Source organism: Lampetra planeri, chromosome 30 (genome assembly GCF_965212315.1).
Source record: "Lampetra planeri chromosome 30, kcLamPlan1.2.h2, whole genome shotgun sequence".
Taxonomy (NCBI): Eukaryota; Metazoa; Chordata; class Hyperoartia; order Petromyzontiformes; family Petromyzontidae; genus Lampetra; species Lampetra planeri.
The window spans coordinates 11,667,251-11,690,303 of record NC_136136.1 but is presented as its reverse complement, the minus strand read 5'-3'; the positions used below and the strand labels follow the sequence as shown (position 1 = coordinate 11,690,303).

Below are 23,053 nucleotides of genomic sequence, written 5' to 3'. Positions count from 1 at the left end.
GGGCACTTTAAAGATTTTACACTTGAGGTCACTTATGGTATTTTATTGCAAGATCTGACCATGTCCGTCCAGTGCTCGCTGAGTTGCATTGGCTTCCAGTTGCTGAACGAATATATTATAAGGTCACACTCATTACACACAAAGTGCTTGCCACAAATGAACCACGATTCCTCGCTGATTTCGTCAAGGAGCATAAACCATCACGCGAACTCTGGCCATCCTCGCAGAGGCTTTTGGCTCGTCGTCGAACGAAGATGGTCACCGCATAGCTCGCTTTCAGATCTGCTTCTGTGGCCGACTGGAACGCTCTTCCTTCCGATATTAGGAACCCACTGGAGCTATGCACTTTTAAATATAGATTGAAAACTGTTTTTAAAATTGTTTTTGTGTTTAGTGTATTGTCCTTCCTCCGCTCCTCCGATTAACACGGTTGGCTACGTACGGTGTGAAAGAAGTTCAACATATGTACATACGTACCAGGATTTTAGCAAGACGAATGTTAAAAAGTATGGCCACGGCCTGAACTCTCCACCTGCTTATTTGTTTTCGAACAGCATTGACGTGTGGCGGCCTTGAATGTCCCTGCAGGTAACCAGATGAACTGCCACGTGCTGAGCATGCGGAGCGCCAACGGGCTGCTGATGCTGCCACCCAAGACTGAGCAGTACCTGGAACTGCATAAGGGGGAGGTGGTTGATGTGATGGTCATCGGAAGGTTGTGATCACCCCCCTCCCTGCCTCCTCATCCCCAGCCAGCGCGCTGTGCATGCACTGCATGTCCACCATGTATCTGCAAATACTACATGCTGTACTTTAATTATTTATTACTGTATATCCTTTACTATATAGTTAGTTAGCAACCCCTTGCTTTAAATAATCAGGTAGAAAACAATGAATGTTTCATAGATATATTTACACTTATTACGCTATTATAATCCAAAATAGGTCAATGTTACTAAATTTGGGGTTCCCTATGAAATGTCTGACACGTTCGACAGGGATTATTCATTTAACACATTTAGTTTTCAAGTCAAATAATGAACCTGCGTGAACATGTTAGCGTAGAGAGCTGTTTGTCCCTTGATTAGCGCACACCCAGAGCCGCTTGAATTGGTTTGATGCCTCTAAACGCCTCCAGGGTGCTGATGCGTTCTAACTGATGGAGCCAATCACATGCTCATCGACAGCTTTAGCTCATTTATGCAATGTTTAGGTAAAGGATAATTTTAGCATATATACAGTATATAAATAGAGTACATATTATACTAATCTAGTGTGTGGTAGATCTTTCTCAAGAAGTATGTTCAGAGGAATTTAAATTAAATGATTAGCTTGATTGTACATCATCATCATCATCTGCTGCTGCTGCTGCAGGATTCGTTACCTTTACGGAGTGTAAGTGCATGGCTCTTGGGCCCTCTCAAACTCCGTCTGCATACAGAGTGCTACATCGATGCTCAGCATTATCTGCAGATACTCATATTTTTGTCAAGGGAGTAATATATATGATATAACACGGGGCAACACAAGGACACGATGTTTATGCTGTTTAAATAGTGTTCACTTGAATTTATATATTTATGGTATATGAAATATAATTATTGTACACATATAACTTATAATTAACTTGTACTGAGAGGTTACAAATCTTGTGAATTACTGTAACAGCAAAGGCAATGTGCCGGTTTGTAAGTACACATGCACGCACGTGGATTTTAGTGCAGTATAGTACAACATTGGTGCAGTTTAATTTTGACCCCTCCCACAATGATGATAGTGATCCTGTCAACGCAGAAACCCGACCGTTTTATTGGGGGATTTTCTACATGAACTGAATTCCTGATTTACAAACCTACTACTGCACAAGTACTGCTTCGTAAGGATGTACATTTCCTCATTGCGCAATAGCGACCTCCTCGATCGGCAGCGGTCCCCGTGGCAACCTGTGTTCAGTAGATGCCTGCACAGTGGTCCACTCACCCAGCAGCTCACTGGTTACGTTAGACATGTGTGTGTGTGTGCGCGCGCGTGCGTGTTTATTTGTGGGGGGCCGGTGGCGCAGCGGTTAGCGTGCTGCGCTACGAACCCGGCGACCCGAGTTCGATTCCCGCTCATGGCCACCAACACCAGTGACGATTATCTGAATCGGTCCTGGGCCTCCCCTAGGTCAACTCAGCCTCAAATGAGTGGTGCGACATGTAAACATCGCCACTAGGGAGACAAAGGCGGCCGGGCGTGGTGCTGGCCACCCACCCCTTTGTGTGTCGTGCCGGCCTTCATAGGTGTTCACTAACAGCACTTGCCCCAACTGTCTGTTCAGGCTACACGGGGGGATCTTTGTTCTGTTTATTTAAATATTTATGAATTCCTTTACTTTTGATTTAAAGATGTTGCATTCAATGTTGTACATTTCAAAAACAGCAAAGATTAAATCCCAAACAAGTGAAGATAGTAATGGCTGCATACAATGATGCTGTGTTATATAGCAAGTGCAACTCTTTCAGTGTTGGCCATCAATCACGCAGCGTAAATGTACACATTTCACGGTAACATCTGTAAATGACGACACCATTAAACACATTTATGATCCATACTTGTTTTGAGTACAAGACTGGTTTTACAAATATTGGCTGAGAATGTATTTCAAGCCTATAATTGTCTGCATTGTTCTCTTGTTCGTCTCCATGATTTAGTTTGAACATGTGTCCCTTCATCTCTCAGACGTTTAACAACTCAAGAAAGCCGACTTAACGAAATTGCCAGTTTGTGAATGTTTACATTTTTATTGACATTTAAGCATATATCTATTTGAAAATGATGGTGCTAGCTTAACAAGAAGGGGATCTCATTTTCAGAGAAACTAGTTGTGATCTTGGAGCTGAAATAGTAACATTTACACAGACTCAAAACCTATTTGTGAGGTAAAATTGGTACAGTATTTTTTTGGGGGGGGGGTTATTTTGTGCTTTTCAATTAAAATGGGATTCACGAAGCTTGCCCAAATCATGTACATCTCAGAGGTTCTGCACTGCCCGCGTGTGATAGCCTGCAACACAGTACAAATAGGGGACATAGATTACTCTACACGCGCCATGGATTTAAAAAAAATGGTTCCGTGAAATTGTTCCATCAACATTTTCATTGGGTCCCGTCATATTTGACATTCAGGTATCTTTCAAAGCTCAAGGATTACCCACATGTTGTTGGTTTCAAACACGTCCTGCGCAAAGGACCAATGGAGGATTGCTATTGACTTGTGAAAGGCATCCACAGTCTTTGACCAAAGTTGATTATTTGATTTAGACCCATTCTCAAATCTGTCCCTGTACGATAGACACAAGATCGCAACACAGCGACACTGAACCAGGAGGAAAAGTCACGCGGAAATGTGTTTGTATTTAATGAGCAATGTAACGTGTTACGTTCCAGGCCCCACGAGGAGAGGACGTCGTATGTAGTGACGTCACGAGGGAAGCGTGATGCGCCATGTCGTGGAATGACATCACAATGACGGCATCGCTAACCCCAAAGGCAAATTCTTAAGAGTGGAGGACTCGTGATCGCGCACTCACACTTAGCTGCACGTGTGATTGCAAGTCACTAAATTGTCTGAATGTCAGGATATTTCTGTCAGTGATAAATATATATTTGAAGGCCTGGAATTTCTGAATGTGTATAGATCTGGCCTGAATCACCCAGCACTTAACATTGTGACGTGAGAAATATTTTCCAGCGATCGCTTTTCTGAGGCCGATCACTTTAATTGCTTTTGCAGCATTATACCAGCTTCCGTAATACTGCAATGACTCAAATTAAGCATGTTACTGTGCTATTTTGGGGTAAATGTTAGTGAACAATGCAAAGTTTACATAGTGCTGTATTTATAATAGGTTTTTGGGGGGTTATATCGCATAAGTATAACGTCAAATGACGTGGTATATCCTCCTCCACCCGACAAAGCCAAACATCAAGTTTTTACATGACCATAATACGTCCCATTTGGCATTATTTTCAGCAAATCCGGTCTGTAGAAAGGCAATCACACCAGAGTTTGACTTCGCAATGACACTACGCTGGAAAGATACGTAATTATGAATCGTATTGGTCGTCAGTGTCACACTTCCAGTAGCAGTCCGAATGTTTTTTTTTTCATTTAAGAAACTTAAGCAAATATTGTTGGAAAGGCTCTGGAGACCAAATGAAAATGCCTTCAGTATAAGTTGCAATAAGTTGATATTTTTATTTGTAAGTGTTGTTGACCAATAACAGTATAGCATGCAGCTTTGAAGCTCCAGGTGAAAATGCGTAATCATTAGGTCAATATAAGATAAATCTTCCAGTGTTCCTGGTATTCTTTAGGAAAACCAAAACATAGAAACACTAAATGTACAGATTTGGCAATGTCATATTAAGTTTAATTGCATTCCTTATTGAAACTGCATTATTTGTTGTTCATAATGAAGACATACATGTTATAGTGTACCAGTATTTTAAATTACGTATATATTGTTTAATTTCTACAAACTTATTTTTATACTCCAGTTCTGGTGTGTTACCCACTGTATGAGTTGAACATGTTGTTCTTGTGATTTTCGGAGTGATGCTTGCCCAGTGAAAATTAGCTGAACTCTGAGCCAAACCCGGTAAACTCAGCAAGGTCCTCACTCAGTACGAGATAAACACGAAGTTTGGTTCTGGCATTACAGATGCCATTGAGAGCAAGATTTGGCATCTGGTCTAAATCGGGATAAACCGTGCCCATGCCCTGCGTAAATAACAGTAATGGGTACCATTTCTGTTTTCCTTGAGTAACTTCAACTTATTACACACCGCTTACAAATTAACACTGTATGTGTAATTATATATCAGAGTGCTTTTCTCATTTGAAATAATTAACAGAGTAAACATGGTTTTTGAACTCGGGGTGATTTGTCTTGTAGTGCCACGTTAATGTTTATGGCAGACTATCACGGCGTTACGATGTGTCCCCCTTCCACGTGCATCGTTATCTTCCCCCTGTACAGACCTCAGTGCTACAGGGAAATACGGGTCCACAAGAGTTATCGGGACTTGACGGTTTGCTTTTTGTTGTTCCCGAACTCTTCGTCTCGTCAGCGCCGTGATCACAACCCTGCTTCTTCCCTCGCACCTGCCCCACGGCAGGACTTCCATCGTCTCTTTTCCTTAGCTCGTTATGACATCGCTCAATTCAATAAACGTGTACAACTCCCTACCGTTACAACATTTCATGGAGCTGCTGCTGGTTTGCTGGCCGCTTGACATTTTGGGGCTTCGTGCGCCTCTGCTCAGCAAGTGTGTTTTAAAAAGTATTTGCGTTCAACATGAATGAGTTACTGTCGATGCATTAACACAATGGATTTTCTAAGTTTGTATTGCACCCACATGTAACACAATATTTCTACTGCACTGGCGTCAACCCGATAAGGTTGCTCCTGTGAATGTAGCATAATATTGTATCCACCGTTGTCATGTCAGTTCACTCAACATTGGTGATGCGTTATTTGCATGGTAGCTGGGTGGCTGTAGTTGCTACGAGGCAGCAGACCCTTTCCCAAGTATCGGTTGATCACGCAGTGCCATAATTTGGAAGCTGCCAGACGAAGCCAAGACTCCCCCCTCACCAACCCCGCGTGTGTGGAGTTTTGCCTCGACACCGCTGGCACTCGCGGAGCAAAAACCTCTCCACCTTGCCACCTTGCGTTCATGCGCAGGGACTTCATGGCGTGCCATGGCAGGGATAGCCGGCACCTGAAGTTGAGGAGGCGGGGGGGGACCAGGCGGCCACGCACCGAAGAGGCACGGGGCTACCAGCCCTGGACCGCAGCTTATCTCTGCGACTACCTCGAGTTGAAGGCGCTAGAGCCTACCAGGGATGGAGCCTTGCTCCTGAATGTAATGTCACGACCACGAAGCTGCTCATCCTCTACCACACGCGGGCGTAAGGCCACAGTTGGCACTCGATGGGCCAGCGCTTCCCTCCCTGAAAGTGTTCATCCTCGGCAGCCTAGCCGGCAAACCTTTTCCCAGGTGAGAGAGAGACATGGGGATGTTCCGTGTGACACGGCCCTCGGGCCCTGTAAGGAAAGCGGAGCTCGACCTGAAACCGCCTTCAGATAAATGAACTTCGATTCTGAGTTACGGACCGCGGTGCCGTAAGAACCGTTCGGTGAACAAAGACCCAGCCCCGCGAGGTAACTTACTACCGAAGGTGAATCTGAACTCTTCCGTAACTCAAGGTGCAAAAGCAAACAAACCCCTCCCCACCCGCCTCAGCCTGTGGGGTGCGGAGAGAGATGAACCCATCTCGGGATTACCAGCAGTGCACGGCTGGGGTACACAAGGGCCGGGTACACGACGAGCAGAGGCCATGCTGTCTCTACTGCTGGACTGCGGTGTTGAAAGCCAACCCCGTTGTTCCTGTCCAAGTGATACTGCTAATAATTATAGCTTATGTAGCGCTTTTCAGATTAGTTGAAAACTAATTTCTTTAGAACTGCTTGTTGTGTTTAGTTTGTCCTTCCCCCCGCACCTCAGATTAGCACGGATAGCTACTGTGTACGGTGCGAAAGAAGTTTAACATGCATACGTACAATTACAATGGAGGGGTGTGTGGTTAAGACGTGGTTCTGAGTTAAAATAGGAAAAGATGCCTTCTGAAAGAAGTTTTTTAGGCAGGACTTGAAATACAGGAGCCACGGAGGCCGAAGACCCAGATGATCGACCCTTGGACTGAGCCCTCCCTTTCTGGGGATGCAGAAGAACCTCGCTCAGAGTTCTTGCTGGGCCGTAGGGCGCAGAAATCTCTCAACTACACGGAGGTGCGAGATCATTTAGGGCCCTTGGATGTGAAGAAAAATAGGGATCTTGAATTCAATACGGAATGTCACTGCAAACAGTGAAGTGATGCTAGAACTGGGGTTCTAGTATCTCCTTCAGGGGGTGATGTGTTCTCAAAGATTCAATTTGCGGTGTCTGTAAAAGTTGAGTGTCATCGGCATAACAGTGATAATTGAGATCTAATTGATGAATGGTCATGCATATGCAGAACCCCAGGGCCCTAGGGGACACAAATGGAACTGTTATTTGCGGACTTCAGAGCTGCCCAAGCTATTACATTGCTTGCTATTTAATCTATATGTTATTATCCAGCATAGTGCGGTACCATTCACCCCTATACATTATTTTCTCCAAGCATTCAAGGAAGAACAACGTGGTCGATAGTATCAAAATCAGCACTCGGTTCCCATCAGAACTTGAACCAGTAAATCTAGCTGTAACTGTCCCACCTAATGACGGAGACTTGTGTTGCCTCCGAAACGTCGTGATTTATTGTTTTATTTCTCAATTGGAACCTCATTTGCCAGTAAAAATATGATAATTGGTTTTTTACCCTTCTATCTGGCAACAAAACTGACACCTTTTTACAAGGAGTCATGTTTGCATAGACCACAATACCTGCAGTCATAATGCAAACAAAAAACACAACTCTGATAATGTGCACTGACCTTGAAGTTGATTGGTCCACACCCGAGACAGCTTTCCTTAGAGCCTAGTCTCACATGGGTTGGACCAGATGACGCCAAAAGGCCGCACAACTCAAATACAATGCACCATCAGAGTATGAGAGCTCGGGTAAGAATTTACACCATTGGAACCTCATTTGCCAGTAAAAATATGATAATTGGTTTTTTACCCTTCTATCTGGCAACAAAACTGACACCTTTTTACAAGGAGTCATGTTTGCATAGACCACAATACCTGCAGTCATAATGCAAACAAAAAACACAACTCTGATAATGTGCACTGACCTTGAAGTTGATTGGTCCACACCCGAGACAGCTTTCCTTAGAGCCTAGTCTCACATGGGTTGGACCAGATGACGTCAAAAGGCCGCACAACTCAAAGACAATGCACCATCAGAGTATGAGAGCTCGGGTAAGAATTTACACCATTGGAACCTCATTTGCCAGTAAAAATATGATAATTGGTTTTTTACCCTTCTATCTGGCAACAAAACTGACACCTTTTTACAAGGAGTCATGTTTGCATAGACCACAATACCTGCAGTCATAATGCAAACAAAAAACACAACTCTGATAATGTGCACTGACCTTGAAGTTGATTGGTCCACACCCGAGACAGCTTTCCTTAGAGCCTAGTCTCACATGGGTTGGACCAGATGACACCGAAAAACCTAAGAGTAAGAATGCTGGGTGAGCCCATTGTCAGTGGCAGTCAATACATCATTAAGTATCTTCACCAAGGCCGTCTCAGTGCTGTGCCCAGGCCGAAAACCAGATTGGAAAGGTTCCTGGAAATCGGTAGATCGTTTTGGAAAGGGCGATAGTTGTTAGGTCGTTCAAAATCAAGCCCTGGTTTCTTGACGAGAGGGGTGCCAACAGCGTGTTTGAAGAGAGGGGACTGAGCGAGAGCAGAGTGGTATGTTCAAGAGGTGGGTAACAAATAGACAGAACATGGTGAAATTACAACGAAGTAGTTTGGCTGGAAAAGGGTCCAGAGAGCAGAAGGTGGGTCGAGATTTGGCATCCAGAGCTGTAACATCGGATGTATTGAAGCAAGCCAGGATAGTGCCCTGCAAGGGAGGGCAGAATTGGTGGCGGCTCTGTTTAAGGATAACACACGCAGATTATGACGGGTGGCTTTAATTGTGTCGAGGAATAACTACCCAAGCAGTGTGTTACATTGTTCGATGGAGACAATTGTATTTGCTTGTGGAGGGTGTTTTAACATCTGAGTAATGGTAGAAAAAAAGTATCCTGGATTGTTGGGGCGACTGGGAATGAGTTAAGAAAAACAACTGAGCTGGCTTGAGCCAGGGCATGTCGGTAGCCAGTTTGTTGCGCTCCAAAAGTGCGCCGATCAACACAGCAAGGCCTGATTTTCTCCAAGTGTTGCTCAGCTTTACGCACTGTTGTCCTGATTGAGGGCCATTCGAAATCTTATTTGTTTAAGGGGAGGAGGCCAAGGAATCCAGAATATCACAAAGGGTTGGATTGTACAACCGAGTGAGATCATCCAATAAAATACAAAGATAGCTTGTTGACTAACGCAGGGAATGGAGTAAATTATCAGACACGAGTGTTAGAGTATTGTCCTTTATGTTATGAAATTGATGGAATTATGCAAAGCAGAGATGGCAGGGGTAAAATAAAAATAGAAAAATACAGCAACATGATCTGATAGGCCAGGGTCCGCTATCAGTTGTTATATTACAACACTATTCGTCTTCAGATGTAAATGCTTTAATTGAGATGTAATTCGATGCTTTCTGAATGAAAAGTTACTTTTTTTCCTTCAGAAATCTACTGCAAGGAAGTGAGATAGGTTCGGTGTGTCTGAAACAAAACGTGTGATACATGTCAGACAATCCAAGCTCCAAGTTTATTTTTTTTATCATGTGAGAAGGCAAAATAGTAAGGTCGTCTTATTTGCATGAGGGACCTGGGTAGCACCTTAGGGTCGTGGGTCATGGAAAGGACAAAAGCAAGTACAACAATGAATCAAATAGAAATCAGTGCAAAAACAACCATGGTCGAGAATAAATTAAACCTTACCGCATGAGTTCACAAACCAATATTAAAGTACATTTCTTGGAATTAAAATTAACTTGGACAAATTACTTTTTAAAAACGTGTAATCGTAAAAAAAAGTTAAAGAAACATTAAAATAGATTTGAGTTATTATTGTACTATGATGTAAACAGACAAGGATATGTGCCAAATACAATCACAAGTGAAGTCATGCAGAATCAACAGTTTAGCATCAAGTTGTGATTTAAATAGGAGAATACCCAAGACTATTTGCGAAGTTATGCGATTCCTGGTGTTCGGGTATTTAGCAGAGCATAAATGAGAACCATGTGAGGTTTTTTTGGTCTTTGGTACCAATCAATTTACTTTGTGTGTCTAAGATTTTAGGGGGTTGGTCCTGAATATTAGCTTGGTAAAGGGCTTGAGCGGTGCATTAGATATTAATTTGGCCCAACGAGTCTCCCTCTGGTCTCGGAGTAAAGATCAGTCATTATTGGAGTGGTTTCTAAGACAGAGTAAGGCAGAAAATTTACGATAGGACTTCACTACCATTTATAAAGACTAGAATTCGGGGGGCATTGAGGAGTGGAAAACCCCAACCAACTTGCCTCTACTATCTATGCTCACTAACACTTATTCTTCAACATTTGTTCTGCCTCGCTTGAAAGAGAATGTGGTGCCACGACCGCGAAGCCACTCCGCAAGCGCTGCAACCCCGAACGCACACACACGCTGGGCACACGCACACACGTAGGGTCCCGGTGGGGGATCGCTTGGCACCATGGGTTTTCACCCGAAGAGCCCCTAGCGGAGATGTCCAACGGTTTCCCGGTGCCAGGAGATTGGCCGACCCCCCCCCCCCCAGGCCAAATTACATTGCGGCCCCCCTTAAATTGGCTTAACCTTATCTGGGCGTACATAAGTTCACTGGGCTAACCGCAGTGAAACGCTCACAGCACGGGGGAGTGGCCAGGGTAAAATGTTACGCAGGCAGCGCAGACGAGGAGGTGGGAGAGAAATCCCCGTGGACACCGCGGGTGTCTATTGAGCCGGGCGGCCGCTCAGGGTTTACCGGCTGAGTTCAGGGGTGAGGAATGCGGGTGCGGAGACAATGGACGGGGGGGGGGGGTAGCGTGACGTAATGCCCTAGGTAACGGCTGCGAAACGTTAGAAAATCGAAAGGTAGGTGCCCGATTGGCTGCGCAGGATGACGTGCATTTAAAAGGTGCATTTAAAAAATGTTGATACTCTTACTGATGCTCCTGCTGTTGTGAAGTGACTCATGCAGCCAGCTATGGCTACAGGGTTTGGTAGTACATGTTGTTTATGTCGTTTATTGTGAAATTTCGGTCACAGTTCCTATGATCACTGTTACATTGCTTATGGCTTTATTTTGGTGATTTCGAAAAGTGTTTTGGTTTGGCCATGTTTGTTTGTTGTAGTATGGAGTTAGAATGATGGCTTTAATCTAAGTTGTCTTGTAGTTGTTGTTGTTTGACTCACATCCCACTGGGATTTTTGCACAGCGTTGGTGTACGGTGCTTTTTTTTCTGGAAGACTTTGCAGTTTTTTCCTGGATTTTTCTGTTTGCGCATAGTTACTTTAAGATGTTTTCTTATTCATGTTTTTGTTTGTTGCGGTTGCACCCGATTCAAGAGCCGAATGGCTCACAGGGCTATACCAAATAAATGAAACTGAAACGTCACGTAACCCTACATTTTCGGAATCCCAGGGCATAAAAGGGGGGAGCGGGAAACGGTAAAGGGACTTCTCCAGCCATTCAGCCGTCCGGACCGACTGCCAGCCGTTCACAGTGTCCGTGAGACGCGAGAAAGTGTCGCTACGAGTCGACCCTAGGCAGAGCCCTCTCTGATCGCCGTCCCTCCGACTCCCACCACGTCCGTGCGACACCGTGAGTGCGTCTGTGAGGTAAGTAATAGAGTGGGGGTGCATCTTAGGGATTGGGTAGTAATAGGTTCGGCGCTGCTCGGAGAATATTTGCTGCTAGGCTGCCGAGGATGAACACTTTCAGGGAGAGAAACGCTGGCCCATCAAGTCCCAACTGTGGCCTTATGCCCGCGTGTGCGTGTGGTAGAGGATGAGGCTGCCCTGCTCCTCCGGGCAGCTTCGTGGTCGTGGCATTACACTCAGGAGCAAGGCTCCATCCCTGGCAGGCTCTAGCACCTTCAACTCGTGGTAGTCGCAGAGATGAGCTGCGGTCCAGGGCTGGTAGCCCCGTGCCTCTTCGGTTCGTGGCCCCTGGTCCCCCCGCCTCCTCCACTCCAGGTGCCGGCTATCCCTGCCATGGCGCGCCACAAAGTCCCTGCCATGAACGCAAGGTGGAGAGGTTTTTGCTCCGCGAGTGCCAGCGGTGTCGAGGCTAAACTCCACACACGCGGGGTTGGTGACGGGGGAGTTGAGTCTTGGCTTCTTCTGGCAGCTTCCCGATTGTGGCACTGCGCGATCAACCGTTACTTGGAAAAGGGCTCTGCTGCCTCGTAGCAACTACAGCCACCCAGCTACCATGCAAATAATGCATCACCAATGTTGAGTGAACTGACATGACAACAGTGGATAGAATATTATGTTACATTCACAGGAGCGACCTTATCGGGTTGACCACAGTGCAGTACAAATATTGTGTTAAATGTGGGTGCAATACAGACTTTCTTTAAACGCGCTGTTAATAAACATTAGTACAGAGTATTGGTGGAGTGTGATTTGTGTGTGTGTGGGTGTTGGTAATTTGAGGGTGTGGACGAGGCGCGCGTGTATTAAACCATAAACTGCCGCCGACGCTCACGCGTCCGTGCAGTTTCGCCGCTCGAATATTAGGGCGGGAAGGGGTGAGTGAAACCCGCTCGCCGACGCTCTGTGCGTGTTTGCGCCGCAACAATAGCATTAACGGCGAGGCGCGCGCGCAAATTCGCGCAGCCCTTTAGCGCTCGCCTTTGTGTGAAACAAGCGCCTGCAGGGGCGCGCGCGTGCACGCAGCCGCCTTCGTATTCGTGGTGGTGTACGTGGGCGTGCGCGAGATAACCCCGGGCGGTGGTGAGCCAGCCAATTAGCTTTGTCGCTCAGAGAGTACGCTAGCGCGGGGGGGGGGGGGCTATCACCCGATCGGCGGGGGCCCGGCGAGAGGCGGCCGACGAGGAGGAGGGGGGAGTGGAGGGGGGACGTCGCGCCCCGCCCACTCACAGGGAGCGGGGAGGCGAACGTGTCGTGGCCAGGCTATGCGGTGTGTTCTGGTACGCAAGTGTGGTCGTTGTGGTCATCGTGTACACCCAAATTTGCCCATCCAGGGGTGGGGGGGTTACGTTATTAAAAGTATCCGCAAGTGGCAAATCCGCGATTCGCAAAACTCAAAAGGCAGATGGTAAAACCAGAGGGTTTGGTCCACGGTTCGGAATACGACAAAACCCACCCCTCATTGTGTTTATGTTACCCTACATCAGGGGTCGGCAACCAAAATAACAAGAAGAGCCATTTCTTTCCAATTCGGTACAAAATTCAGTATTTCAAGAGCCGCAATGCATCTATGTACATACGTACATATCGTCAAGTAGCAGCCCGTAAAGAGCCGCATGCGGCTCCGGAGCCGTAGGTTGCCGACCCCTGCCCTACATCAACCCAAACGTGAAACAGAAAGTATTTTTTAAAACGTAAACTATGATTAATATTTTCTACTGTTTTGACTAAAACGCGTATCGTAAATGTATAGAATGCATGTAGTGTAACACTACAATACAGTACTATAGTGTAACACTAAAGTACTGGACACGTGCACGTTAAGAAAATAAGCCTGCAACTTCCACTGGATGCTGAGAGCGCGTGAATTGTTGGGGGGGCGGGGCCGCGATGTTGCTGAGTCGTGGGAGACGAGTGGGGGGGCCCGCGCCATCGGCGAGCTGTAACCTCGGCAAATTCGCGACGAGAAACCCCGCGATGGGCAAAGCTTTGGTGCAGGCTCAGGAGAAGCATGCAGCACCGGGTTCGTGCCATGGCAAGTGCGCAAAGGGGAAATCTGACTTCGGGGTGGGGGGGGGGAGACGTTGTGAGCTTTGTGTAATCAGACGTAGGCAGATTCGCTCGAGTGCGTGCGACTGAAGCGAGGCGTCCGTATTGCATGCTCAAAGTCCTTGTGCCGAATCTCCCAAAACGACGTCTTGCGAGTCCGGACACCCTGCACGGCCCCCTTGATCTTGCGCCAGCCCAGGTGGTTGAGCTCTGCGAGGTTGAGCACCAAGCACAAGCCGCTGACGCCGAACATGAAGAGCAGAAAGACCGTCTTCTCGGTGGGCCGTGACACGTAGCACTCCACCTGCCTGATGCATGGGTGACGCTCGCACGCCACCACGGATGGTACGTAGAGGCCGTACAAGAAGTACTGCCCGATGAGAAATGCGATCTCCAACACGTTGCGCAGGACAACCTGCAGGATGTAAAAGCGAGAGATGCTCTCCTGTCTGTAGAATCTGCCGTATTTCTCCCTCGTGACCACCGACGGAGGATTCGTTTCCCGCGACAGGCCACCACCACCACCGTCGCCTCCTCCTCCTCCGTGTCCACGGCTCTCCGAGCGGCAGCCGAAGACGGCCCTCATCCTCGTTCTGAACGTCCTGCTGTAGTCGCGTTTCTTGGGTCGATAGCGCCGCTCGGCCTCGCCGAGTGCGTGAGGGCGAAGCACGGAGAAGGGCTGCCCAGCCCGCGGCTCCTGCCCCCCCTCCAGGGTCTGGTGCAGCGTGGAGGAGACGCGCCTCTCGCGCGCATCGCTCAGGGGCGGGTTGAGGATCGAGAATCGGTCCCGCTGCTTGGTGGACTGGTGCACCGAGTAGGTGATGAAGCAGAGGCTCGGCGTGCAGACCATGATGATTTGAAACACCCAGTAGCGGAGGTGGGAGATGGGGAAGGTTTTGTCGTAGCAGACCTGGTTGCAGCCGGGTTGCAGAGTGTTACACACGAACATGGTCTGCTCGTCACCGTAGACGGTTTCTCCGACAATGGCCACGATCAAGATGCGGAAAATGACCACCACGGTCAGTAGGATCCTGCAATGAAAGACGGCAGCGGCGTCGAGACGGAACGCTCCACCGTGCCCGCTGCCACGCTTACAGATTTGCCCAACGCGCTTTGCCAAACGGGCTCGACGCAGTGGCAATTACTTTGCTAATCTCACACCGCCCTTCAGTTCAATTAAACCCCATTCATTGGAAGTGACAGTTTCGAATAGAATATTTCATGTTGTACGGAGTTTATTTTATTTGTCTAATGTTGCTGGTGAAAGCACGTCTCCTTGTGTGACTCTCATTATCATTTGAATTTGTTTTTTAATGCAATCTCAAATGTGTATACTCTACATCTGTGTTTCAGTTTGGCCAGTGAGTCAAATGCGTTTGCGTGATCGACAAAGGCTACGCACAATGGTATCTCTTCTTCACTGTTTTTTCCAGACAATTGAAATCATACAATTAAGTTGCACACACATAACAATTGCACATTTGCCGATGACAGAGTCCATGTTAATAACCCTCAGGAATGAACAGGAAATATGATAAATACGCTAAATTAATGAAGCTGAAAAGTTGGGCCCCAAGATGAATATCAAAGCAAATGTCACGTAGAAAAAGTTGACTGAATTATTTACCTAAATTGGTGTGAAGATCATGCTCGGAGTGCACTGAGAGGAGGGAAACGGCGATAAGGCAGAGGAGACACTAAAACCGCTAGAGCTGTTAAGAGGAAGGAGCGAGTGCCGGGGGAAACTGAAGGATAACTATAGAGATTACTATATATGACTATATCGTTCTGAACGATGTTACATCTTGCGGAGGCCGCGTGAAAAGTTTACTTCACGTTTGTGTTCAAATCATGGAATGCTGCCGCCGCTCAAGAGTGCCACCGACTGAGGCAGCCAGCGAACACGATGACCATTTCTTTAGGTGGGCGTCCAAGAACGTATTTATCCGCAACTAACATCATCTGGGTTTCCCACCTTCCAATAATGCGAACAATATGATCACGTACGTTGCAGAGGTTATATCAGTCACCACCAGCTGAGCCTTACCTCCCTATCATCGTCGCGTGTTGTTGAACGGCTGCAGCGAGCAGTCGCTCCAGAATCGTCCACTCCCCCATGGCCGCCTTTGTCTCTCGTCCAGTGATGCGGCCAGCACGGTGCTGCTGTTGTTGCTGCTGTTAGGATCGTAGGAAGCTGGATACTTCACGCGACCCTCATCGTTGCCGTTGTTCAATGTCCATCGTGGTGATGATGATCTGCTGCTGCTCAGCCTCAGTTTATTACAGTGTGCGCCACTCTCTGCTACCCAGATTATCCTAAGCTTGGCTATATATAGCATTGGAATCTGACAAATCGTAGAATGCAATTTAAAAGAGAAATACATGTGTGCGAATGAAAGAAAACGTTATATGTATTTAACACTATCAAATCCGTCTATTTCTGTACAAGGAAATTATTTGTTTACATTTTACAGGAAATGTTCCATTTATAATTGTCATATTCAGCAGAACTGTATCCGATGGACACATTCCCAACCGAAGCCGTTTCTGTCCAAAGCAACGGACGACAGCGAACCATTCTCCCCACACAGGATGAGAGGCATCCAGAGCGCCACGCTCTCCCAAACACTACACGGATCTCAAGCTCACGTCCTCTCCAGCCGATGACAACATTTACAAACGTCCACATCAGCTGTTGTACACATCCACCGCTCTCATTCATGTCCACCGTTCACACACAGACACTCTTTGTTGGTGGAGGTCAAGAGGTCACCACGTCCTGTGGTGACAATGCCACCACACACTTGGCTATTGATTCCTTCCTTCTGTTGGATGCTGCAGGTTGTGAGGTGGACGCCTGCCTTGTGTTGGGCCCAGTCTTGTGGATCCTCTCACTGAACGTCTGATATTGGGGTCAGTACTTCGTACCTGTTGATAGAAATCATCAGCTTGCTAAGCCCCAAGACTTGCACCCCGTTGCTCACGTGAAGAGGAATCACCCACGGGTGACGGTGCGAGGTATAATTGTGGCAAGTCGAGCAAAACCGTTATCAAATAAACCCAAGACTTTGTTGGTAGGTAATCGTGTACAAACAAGCAGAGGCATATTTAACTTGGCGATAGCGTTTCGATGTGCTACTATGTTTGCCATGAAGTGCCAGGGTCACACTGTGTTACGACTTTCCAGAGGTGGGACAAAGTCATTGTTATGCAAGTCCAAGTCGAGTCGCAAGTCATCAAATTCATGACTCGAGTCTGACTCGAGTCCAAGTCACATGACTCGAGTCCACATCTCATAGGTGGGACAAAGTCATTGTTATGCAAGTCCAAGTCGAGTCGCAAGTCATCAAATTCATGACTCGAGTCTGACTCGAGTCCAAGTCACATGACTCGAGTCCACACCTCTGCGACTTTCAAACTTCAACATTATCAAAATCAATTGAGTGTCCTCGTTGGCACGCGTGTTCTGCTACTGCTGATAGTGCAACTGATAATGTGAAGTTTTGTGCAAAACTAGCTACTGCTGGCCAAGACTAATTAGATAATCTAGCGAAATTGGAAGATATCAAAATAACTTTAACCGTTCGGATAGCTACCGTCTTAGTGCTGCGTGGAAGCGAATAATCAAATAATACATTATTCAAATACATGCCTACAAAGGGCAGCGTACTTCAATAGTGATTACCATTGGTAGGGCTATTTTAATAAACACAATAGACAGGAAGAAAAAGTTCAAAGGGCTCGCATAATGTACATGCATAATGTAAGTTGCCTCAGTAATCCCTTCCCCCCCCACATTGTGCAAGAGTGCAGAAGGGTGGTCACCATATCTACGCCTTTATATCAGGAACGAAACAGTAAGATTTTAATATTTGTAATTATTTTATTATTTTTATATCTACGTGGCTTTACCAAAAGACCCAAAGAATATATACACAGTAAGACTTAAATTTCGATTTAAAGCTTTCGTGAATGCAGGGATTCATCTTCTTGGTTCTTTTGGTAAAGTCACGTAGAATGGAAAAAAAAAACATAATAAAGTAATTCTCACGATGTTTCGGCCACAACGCAAGCAGCCGTCCTCAGGTGAAGAACAGGTCTGTCGGGAAGAGTCTGAATGAAACACCCCAGGCTTGGAGCGTATATTTAAGCTGGATTGGAGGGTGAAGAGCGCCTTGACAAAATAATTTGCATATCAAGAGGAATTTAGCATATTTATGGGAAATGCAGATATGGGATTAGTACTACTTGTGAAATGCGTAGGAGGTGGGCGGGGGGTTTTCAAAGTCATATTATGCCCGTGCATTATGCACGATTAGCAGCATCAAAGGGAGGGGATAGGGGTAGCATTAATAAAGGGAAGAAATGTTAATAGTATGTAGCTGCAGTAACTGAACCACCACGTAAAAAACTAAAGTATAAACTACATAGTATCATCAGTATACTAAATATACTCTCCAATAAGCTGAGCTACTAACAGTAAGTAATACATTACAATTCTATGTCGCAAAATATATAATATGCTTCCAGCTAAACTTTATTCTCTTACATCACACGGGTCTACCCCGTACTATATACTGCCATAGACAAACCCAACATTAAATTATATACTGTATTACTATACACCACCCTATACCTTCGACTATACATTGTAATATTACACTATGTATTATTCTACCCACCCTACTGTATATCACACTGCTGTATATTCACTATACAATTACGATACTATATATTACCTTATACATTGTATTAAACATTACAATTGTATACTATTTATTATTATACAATCAGCCTATACACTATACCATTGACCGTCGCGTGAAAGATACTAAGAGGAAGCAACAAACTATGTCAATGGGGGAGTGGTTGTAGGAGACTTGCAGCGGAGCAAAGAATCCATTACCTGCTCTAGACCAATTCCTTGTCCTGTTCTTCACCTGAGGACGGCTGCTTGCGTTGTGGCCGAAACGTCGTGAGAATTACTTTGTAATGTTTTATTTTTTATTATTTTATTATTTCCATTCTACGTGACTTTACCAAAAGAACCAAGAAGACAGTAAGACTTCACAAATCTGGCTGTCACCTGATGAAGCTAGTTGTAATTACTGGCGAAACGTCGTACTCAGTTTGTAAATGTTGTGGCTTGGCTCTCCAACACACCGGTGCGCTGTACTAGTGACGAATTGGCACGTTCTGTTTACGTGACAACCCTGACTAGTTGGCTGTGTCGGGTGGTGGCGGGTTTTGATGACACAGTCATATATTTACGCGATCTAACCCAAAAACCTCTATTATGGATGATATTGGTCGCGAAAGCCTGCTACGTGTTAAAGTGTCATGAGGGGTTGGATAACCCGTGGTTATTACAAAACAGCTTGTAAATTACAATATTTACAAACTGTTTCTTTGATGTCTTGTGACCCACAATCTATTTATGTTCAAATCCGCTGGGGTGAAGCTTCACTTCACGATGGTCGCTCCGTCTCTGCTGCTGCTGGCGTTGTCTGGGATTCCCTCTGCCTGGCCGTCCGTACCGCAGATTCGTTCCGCGTTCACGTTGAGGTTAAAAAGCGTCCCCTTCTCCGCCTTAGATTACATTTATATTTTACCGCAACTCTCATTTTGCTCTTTGCATGAACGAATTCGGTTCCTTCGCTCTCCAGAACAAAAGTCCCCTTTCTTCAAATTCTCTTGATGCGCATGTCCCGAATTTGCACAACATCTCTACATGCAGCTGCACTAGACATTGATGATAAGCTGCGACAATTATAATAAAGTGCTGTGCTTTCAAAAATTGAATAACAATATCCTTGCAGCGGCGGAAGTGGCGGCACAGTGGATAGCGCGTTGTCCTATGAAAACAGCAGACCCCTGTTTGATTCCCGACGTTGGCTCACATCAGTGGCGATTGAGATCTGATTCATGCCCCTGGGTCCCACTGTCAGTCATTCATCGACCTGCATTGACCAGCCACTGACATGGCCTGAGAGGCCTTCATCCAGCAGTGAATTAACACAGGGCTTTACACGTTATAGTATTATTCTAAGATCCTTGCTAAATGGGTATGCAAGATTTTGACAGATGTCCACAATCTTAACAGTAAAGCAATTATCAACACAGTCGAACCAAGTTTTACTATTTGCAAGTTTTTAAATGTGGAATGTGAAAATTGCATTTTAGTTCACTATGGTTGGCACTGAGCAATTATGATTGGTGTTTGCATTTTGACATTCTTTGCATTTCCAGGCGTCCCTTGTGTAATGTGTCCCCCCCACCCCACAGCGCAAATTCGCAGTTGCGCAGTTCATCTTTCAGGGATGCGCTTCACACTTACGCGGTGCATTTCAGTCACGCGCTCAAGCAAAAGACAAAAACACTAACATTTAGTTAAAAAACTAAAACATTTCAATGATATATCATGGGACCTCCTTTGCCAGTACCAAAATATGATAATAGGGGTTTCCCCTTTATTCTGGCAACAAAACAGGTGTTAAGATGATGATTGGTTTTTTACCCTTCTATCTGGCAACAAAATTGACACCTTTTTACAAGGAGTCATGTTTGCATAGACCGCAATACCTGCAGTCATAATACAAACAAAAGACATAACTCTGATAATGTGCACTGTCCTTGAAGTTGATTGGTCCACACCCGAGACAGCTTTCCTTAGAGCCTAGTCTCACATGGGTTGGACCAGATGACAGTGCACATTATCAGAGTTATGTCTTTTGTTTGTATTATGACTGCAGGTATTGCGGTCTATGCAAACATGACTCCTTGTAAAAAGGTGTCAGTTTTGTTGCCAGATAGAAGGGTAAAAAACCAATTATCATATTTTTACTGGCAAATGAGGTTTCCATAGGTGTTAAGATGTTAAAACACCAAACTGAAACCTTTTACAAGGAATCATGTCTGCAAACACATTCCTGCGGAGGGAGCTGGTAGGAACGTTTGGTTGCTCGGTCAATGGCCAGGGTCAACGGCGGCGTGGTGTATTCCGCAAATATGGCCGACTGTGAGGGCGGGCACAAGCCGGCGTGAGTAGGTTAAACGTTGAGTTTTATAAGGGCACCACGGGGTGACCAGCCCCTCCCCACCCAGCCCCACCCCTCCCACCCATCCTCCCCACCCAGCCCCTCCCCACCCAGCCCCTCCCCACCCTCCCCTCTCCACCCAGCCCCACCCCTCCCATTTTTGGATGCACGACGGACGGACACAATAATCCCCTGTGGGCTGGTATAACCAGGTTCCTAACAATATAACCACAATGCTTGTGGTCAGAATGCAAACAAAAAAGATACTCTAATAATATATGCATCGTCATAATTTTTGGAGCTTTCGTGACTGCAGGAATTATTCTTTGTTTTTTTCGGTAAAGTCACGTATATACGTGACTTTACCGAAAAAACCAAAGAATATGCATTGTCCTTGAAACTGATTGGTCCACACCAGAGACAGATTTCTTTTGAGCCTCTTCTCAAACGGTGTTAGACCAGAGGACGCCAAAAGCTCTGGTGTGGACCAATCAGTTTTAAGGACAATGCATACATTTTGATTTGAAGCTTCCGTGACTGCAGGAATCCATACTCTTTGGTTCTGTCGGTAAAGTCACGTAGATAGAAAATTAATAGATCACGTTTCGATCGCAACACAAGCGACCGTCTTCAGGTGAGAGAGAGAAAGCTACTTAAACAAGGTCTTATATAGGCCTGAGATGGGTCTGGATGGCTTCATGAACAAATCTCTGATGATAGCCAGTGGGTTTTCAGAGTACCTTCGTCTTGGAAAAATCAATTTCGTGTGTGCCCACAGCGTTAAAACAATGATCAGAAACAGCAGAGGTATTGGTCCTACCGTGCTGCAGATCTGCCTTGTGTTCGCGAACACGGTCCCGAGATATGTCGTTTCGTTTCCCCAATGTAACTGCTGCCGCAGCCACAACTTAGTTTGTAGACACCAGGATATTGCATGTCAGGAATCACATCCTTTACAGATGGGATTAAATCACAGATTTTGTGTACTGTGTTTAAACGAATCTAGATCTTGTGTTTAAGATTTTAGCAATAATTTTGGGAACCCCTGCTATGTATGGCAAGGTGATGGTTTTGATTGGGTCCTCAGATGGTTGTCTCCCCATGGCTGGGGAGACAGCTTTGCGGATTGTACGGTCAGAATATCCATTCATCCTGAGGGCTTGGTGTACGTGCTCCAGCTCACTGGCTAGGTGGTGCTGGTCGGAGATGGTCGCTTGTGTTGCGATCGAAACGTCGTGATCTATTTATTTTCTATCTACGTGACTTTACCGAAAGAACCAAAGAATGCATATATTATCAGAGTATGTTTTTTGTCTGCATTCTGACCACAAGCATTGTGGTTATTGCAGACATGATTCCTTGTAAAAGGTTTCAATTTGGTGTTTTAACATGTTAACACCTGTTTTGTTGCCAGAAAAAAAGGGAGAAAACCTATTATAATTTCAATGATACAGAAAATAAAAATTCTGACGCCGTCGCCGCGTCACCACGTGCCACGCCCTGGACATAGCCCATGGAATCATTCACTAAGTCCTGAAGTTAATCCTTTTGAAGTAGTAATATTTTTAAAAATCTTAATTATTATTCGTTATTAAACCCATTAAATATTTTTGTAATGTTAATAACATTATTATGAAGTATAACATTTATACGTGTTTGTAAATCCAGGGCTAAAATAATGATTTTAAACGATATATTTTCTTCGGTAACGCAACCCCTCCTTATCTTGTGTCTATGGGAAAAGATGTTTCATAGAACGCGTTACTGCGAGGAACGCCCATATTACATCTTATGAATGCGTAAAAAATTTAACACGTTTCTTATTCATATCTGAAGCACTCATTTCTGAATAACACAAAAGAATGCAAATTTAAAATTATTGGCTTTTATTTTGGTGACATACCACACAAATATTTGTTAGTCTATAGTATTTACTTGCATTTTAATCGACAGTTGATATCATGTAAAAAAACATGTTGTGTTGGATCTATTGCTAACTTACAGCATGTGCTTATAATTATCGGATGTGGGCAGAATTAAAAATTGCCAAAAGAGGTTTTGAGTGTGATGGAAGGAGCTGATGGGGTCGTAACTCTCGACTCCCTCACTGACATCTTTGACTTCACACTGGCCTGGTTCGCTTTAATAGCGGCCTCCAACCTTGCCTTCAACTCGGCTGAAGCGCCCATCACAAGCTTGAATGCACTTGGATACAGTGGACCAATATGCATGAGGTTCTGCAGAGCAAATTCGTGAAGCTGGCAGGAGACCAGTGGAGTCACGGAAAGGGCGTTCTCATCCACAAGATAACGGATCAGGATGGGCACCAGAAGGGCCAGCAGCTGAACTCCTGCGGTGATAGGCAGAAACAACTGTCAGAAATGGTACACCAGCAACATTATATACGTTAATACAGCGTAAACAAGA

General features: G+C 45.5%; 3 protein-coding genes across 6 annotated transcripts in view; 1 reads left to right on the top strand and 2 right to left on the bottom strand.

The window, feature by feature from the left end:
• LOC144728983 (gephyrin-like) overlaps positions 1-5,231 on the top strand; it is a 69,731-nt gene extending 64,500 nt beyond the window's left edge. For all 3 annotated transcript variants that reach the window (XM_078608790.1, XM_078608792.1, XM_078608791.1), the window contains one exon: positions 589-5,231. In XM_078608790.1, the coding sequence (XP_078464916.1) occupies positions 589-722 (134 nt within the window). In that variant the 3' untranslated portion in view covers positions 723-5,231. The remainder of the gene's footprint in view (positions 1-588) is intronic.
• An 8,410-nt stretch (positions 5,232-13,641) lies between these two features.
• Positions 13,642-15,707, bottom strand: LOC144728723 (gap junction delta-2 protein-like). The gene is made up of 2 exons (XM_078608330.1): positions 15,637-15,707; positions 13,642-14,620 (listed from the first exon to the last, which is right to left on the bottom strand). The coding sequence occupies exons 1-2, from the start codon at positions 15,705-15,707 to the stop codon at positions 13,642-13,644; spliced, it is 1,050 nt and encodes a 349-aa protein (XP_078464456.1).
• Positions 15,708-22,495: 6,788 nt separating this feature from the next.
• The window catches only part of LOC144728982 (HEAT repeat-containing protein 5B-like), a 47,343-nt gene continuing 46,785 nt past the window's right edge, over positions 22,496-23,053 (bottom strand). For both annotated transcript variants that reach the window (XM_078608789.1, XM_078608788.1), the window contains exon 36: positions 22,496-22,976. In XM_078608789.1, the coding sequence (XP_078464915.1) occupies positions 22,663-22,976 (314 nt within the window). In that variant the 3' untranslated portion in view covers positions 22,496-22,662. The remainder of the gene's footprint in view (positions 22,977-23,053) is intronic.

Bases quoted from the DNA above. Each gene is read 5' to 3' on its own strand.
- LOC144728723 (XM_078608330.1), bottom strand. From the start codon at position 15,707: ATGGGGGAGTGGACGATTCTGGAGCGACTGCTCGCTGCAGCCGTTCAA. The intron at 14,621-15,636 runs GTAAGGCTCAGC...CTTTCATTGCAG, and splicing joins CACGCGACGATGATAGGGAG to GATCCTACTGACCGTGGTGG.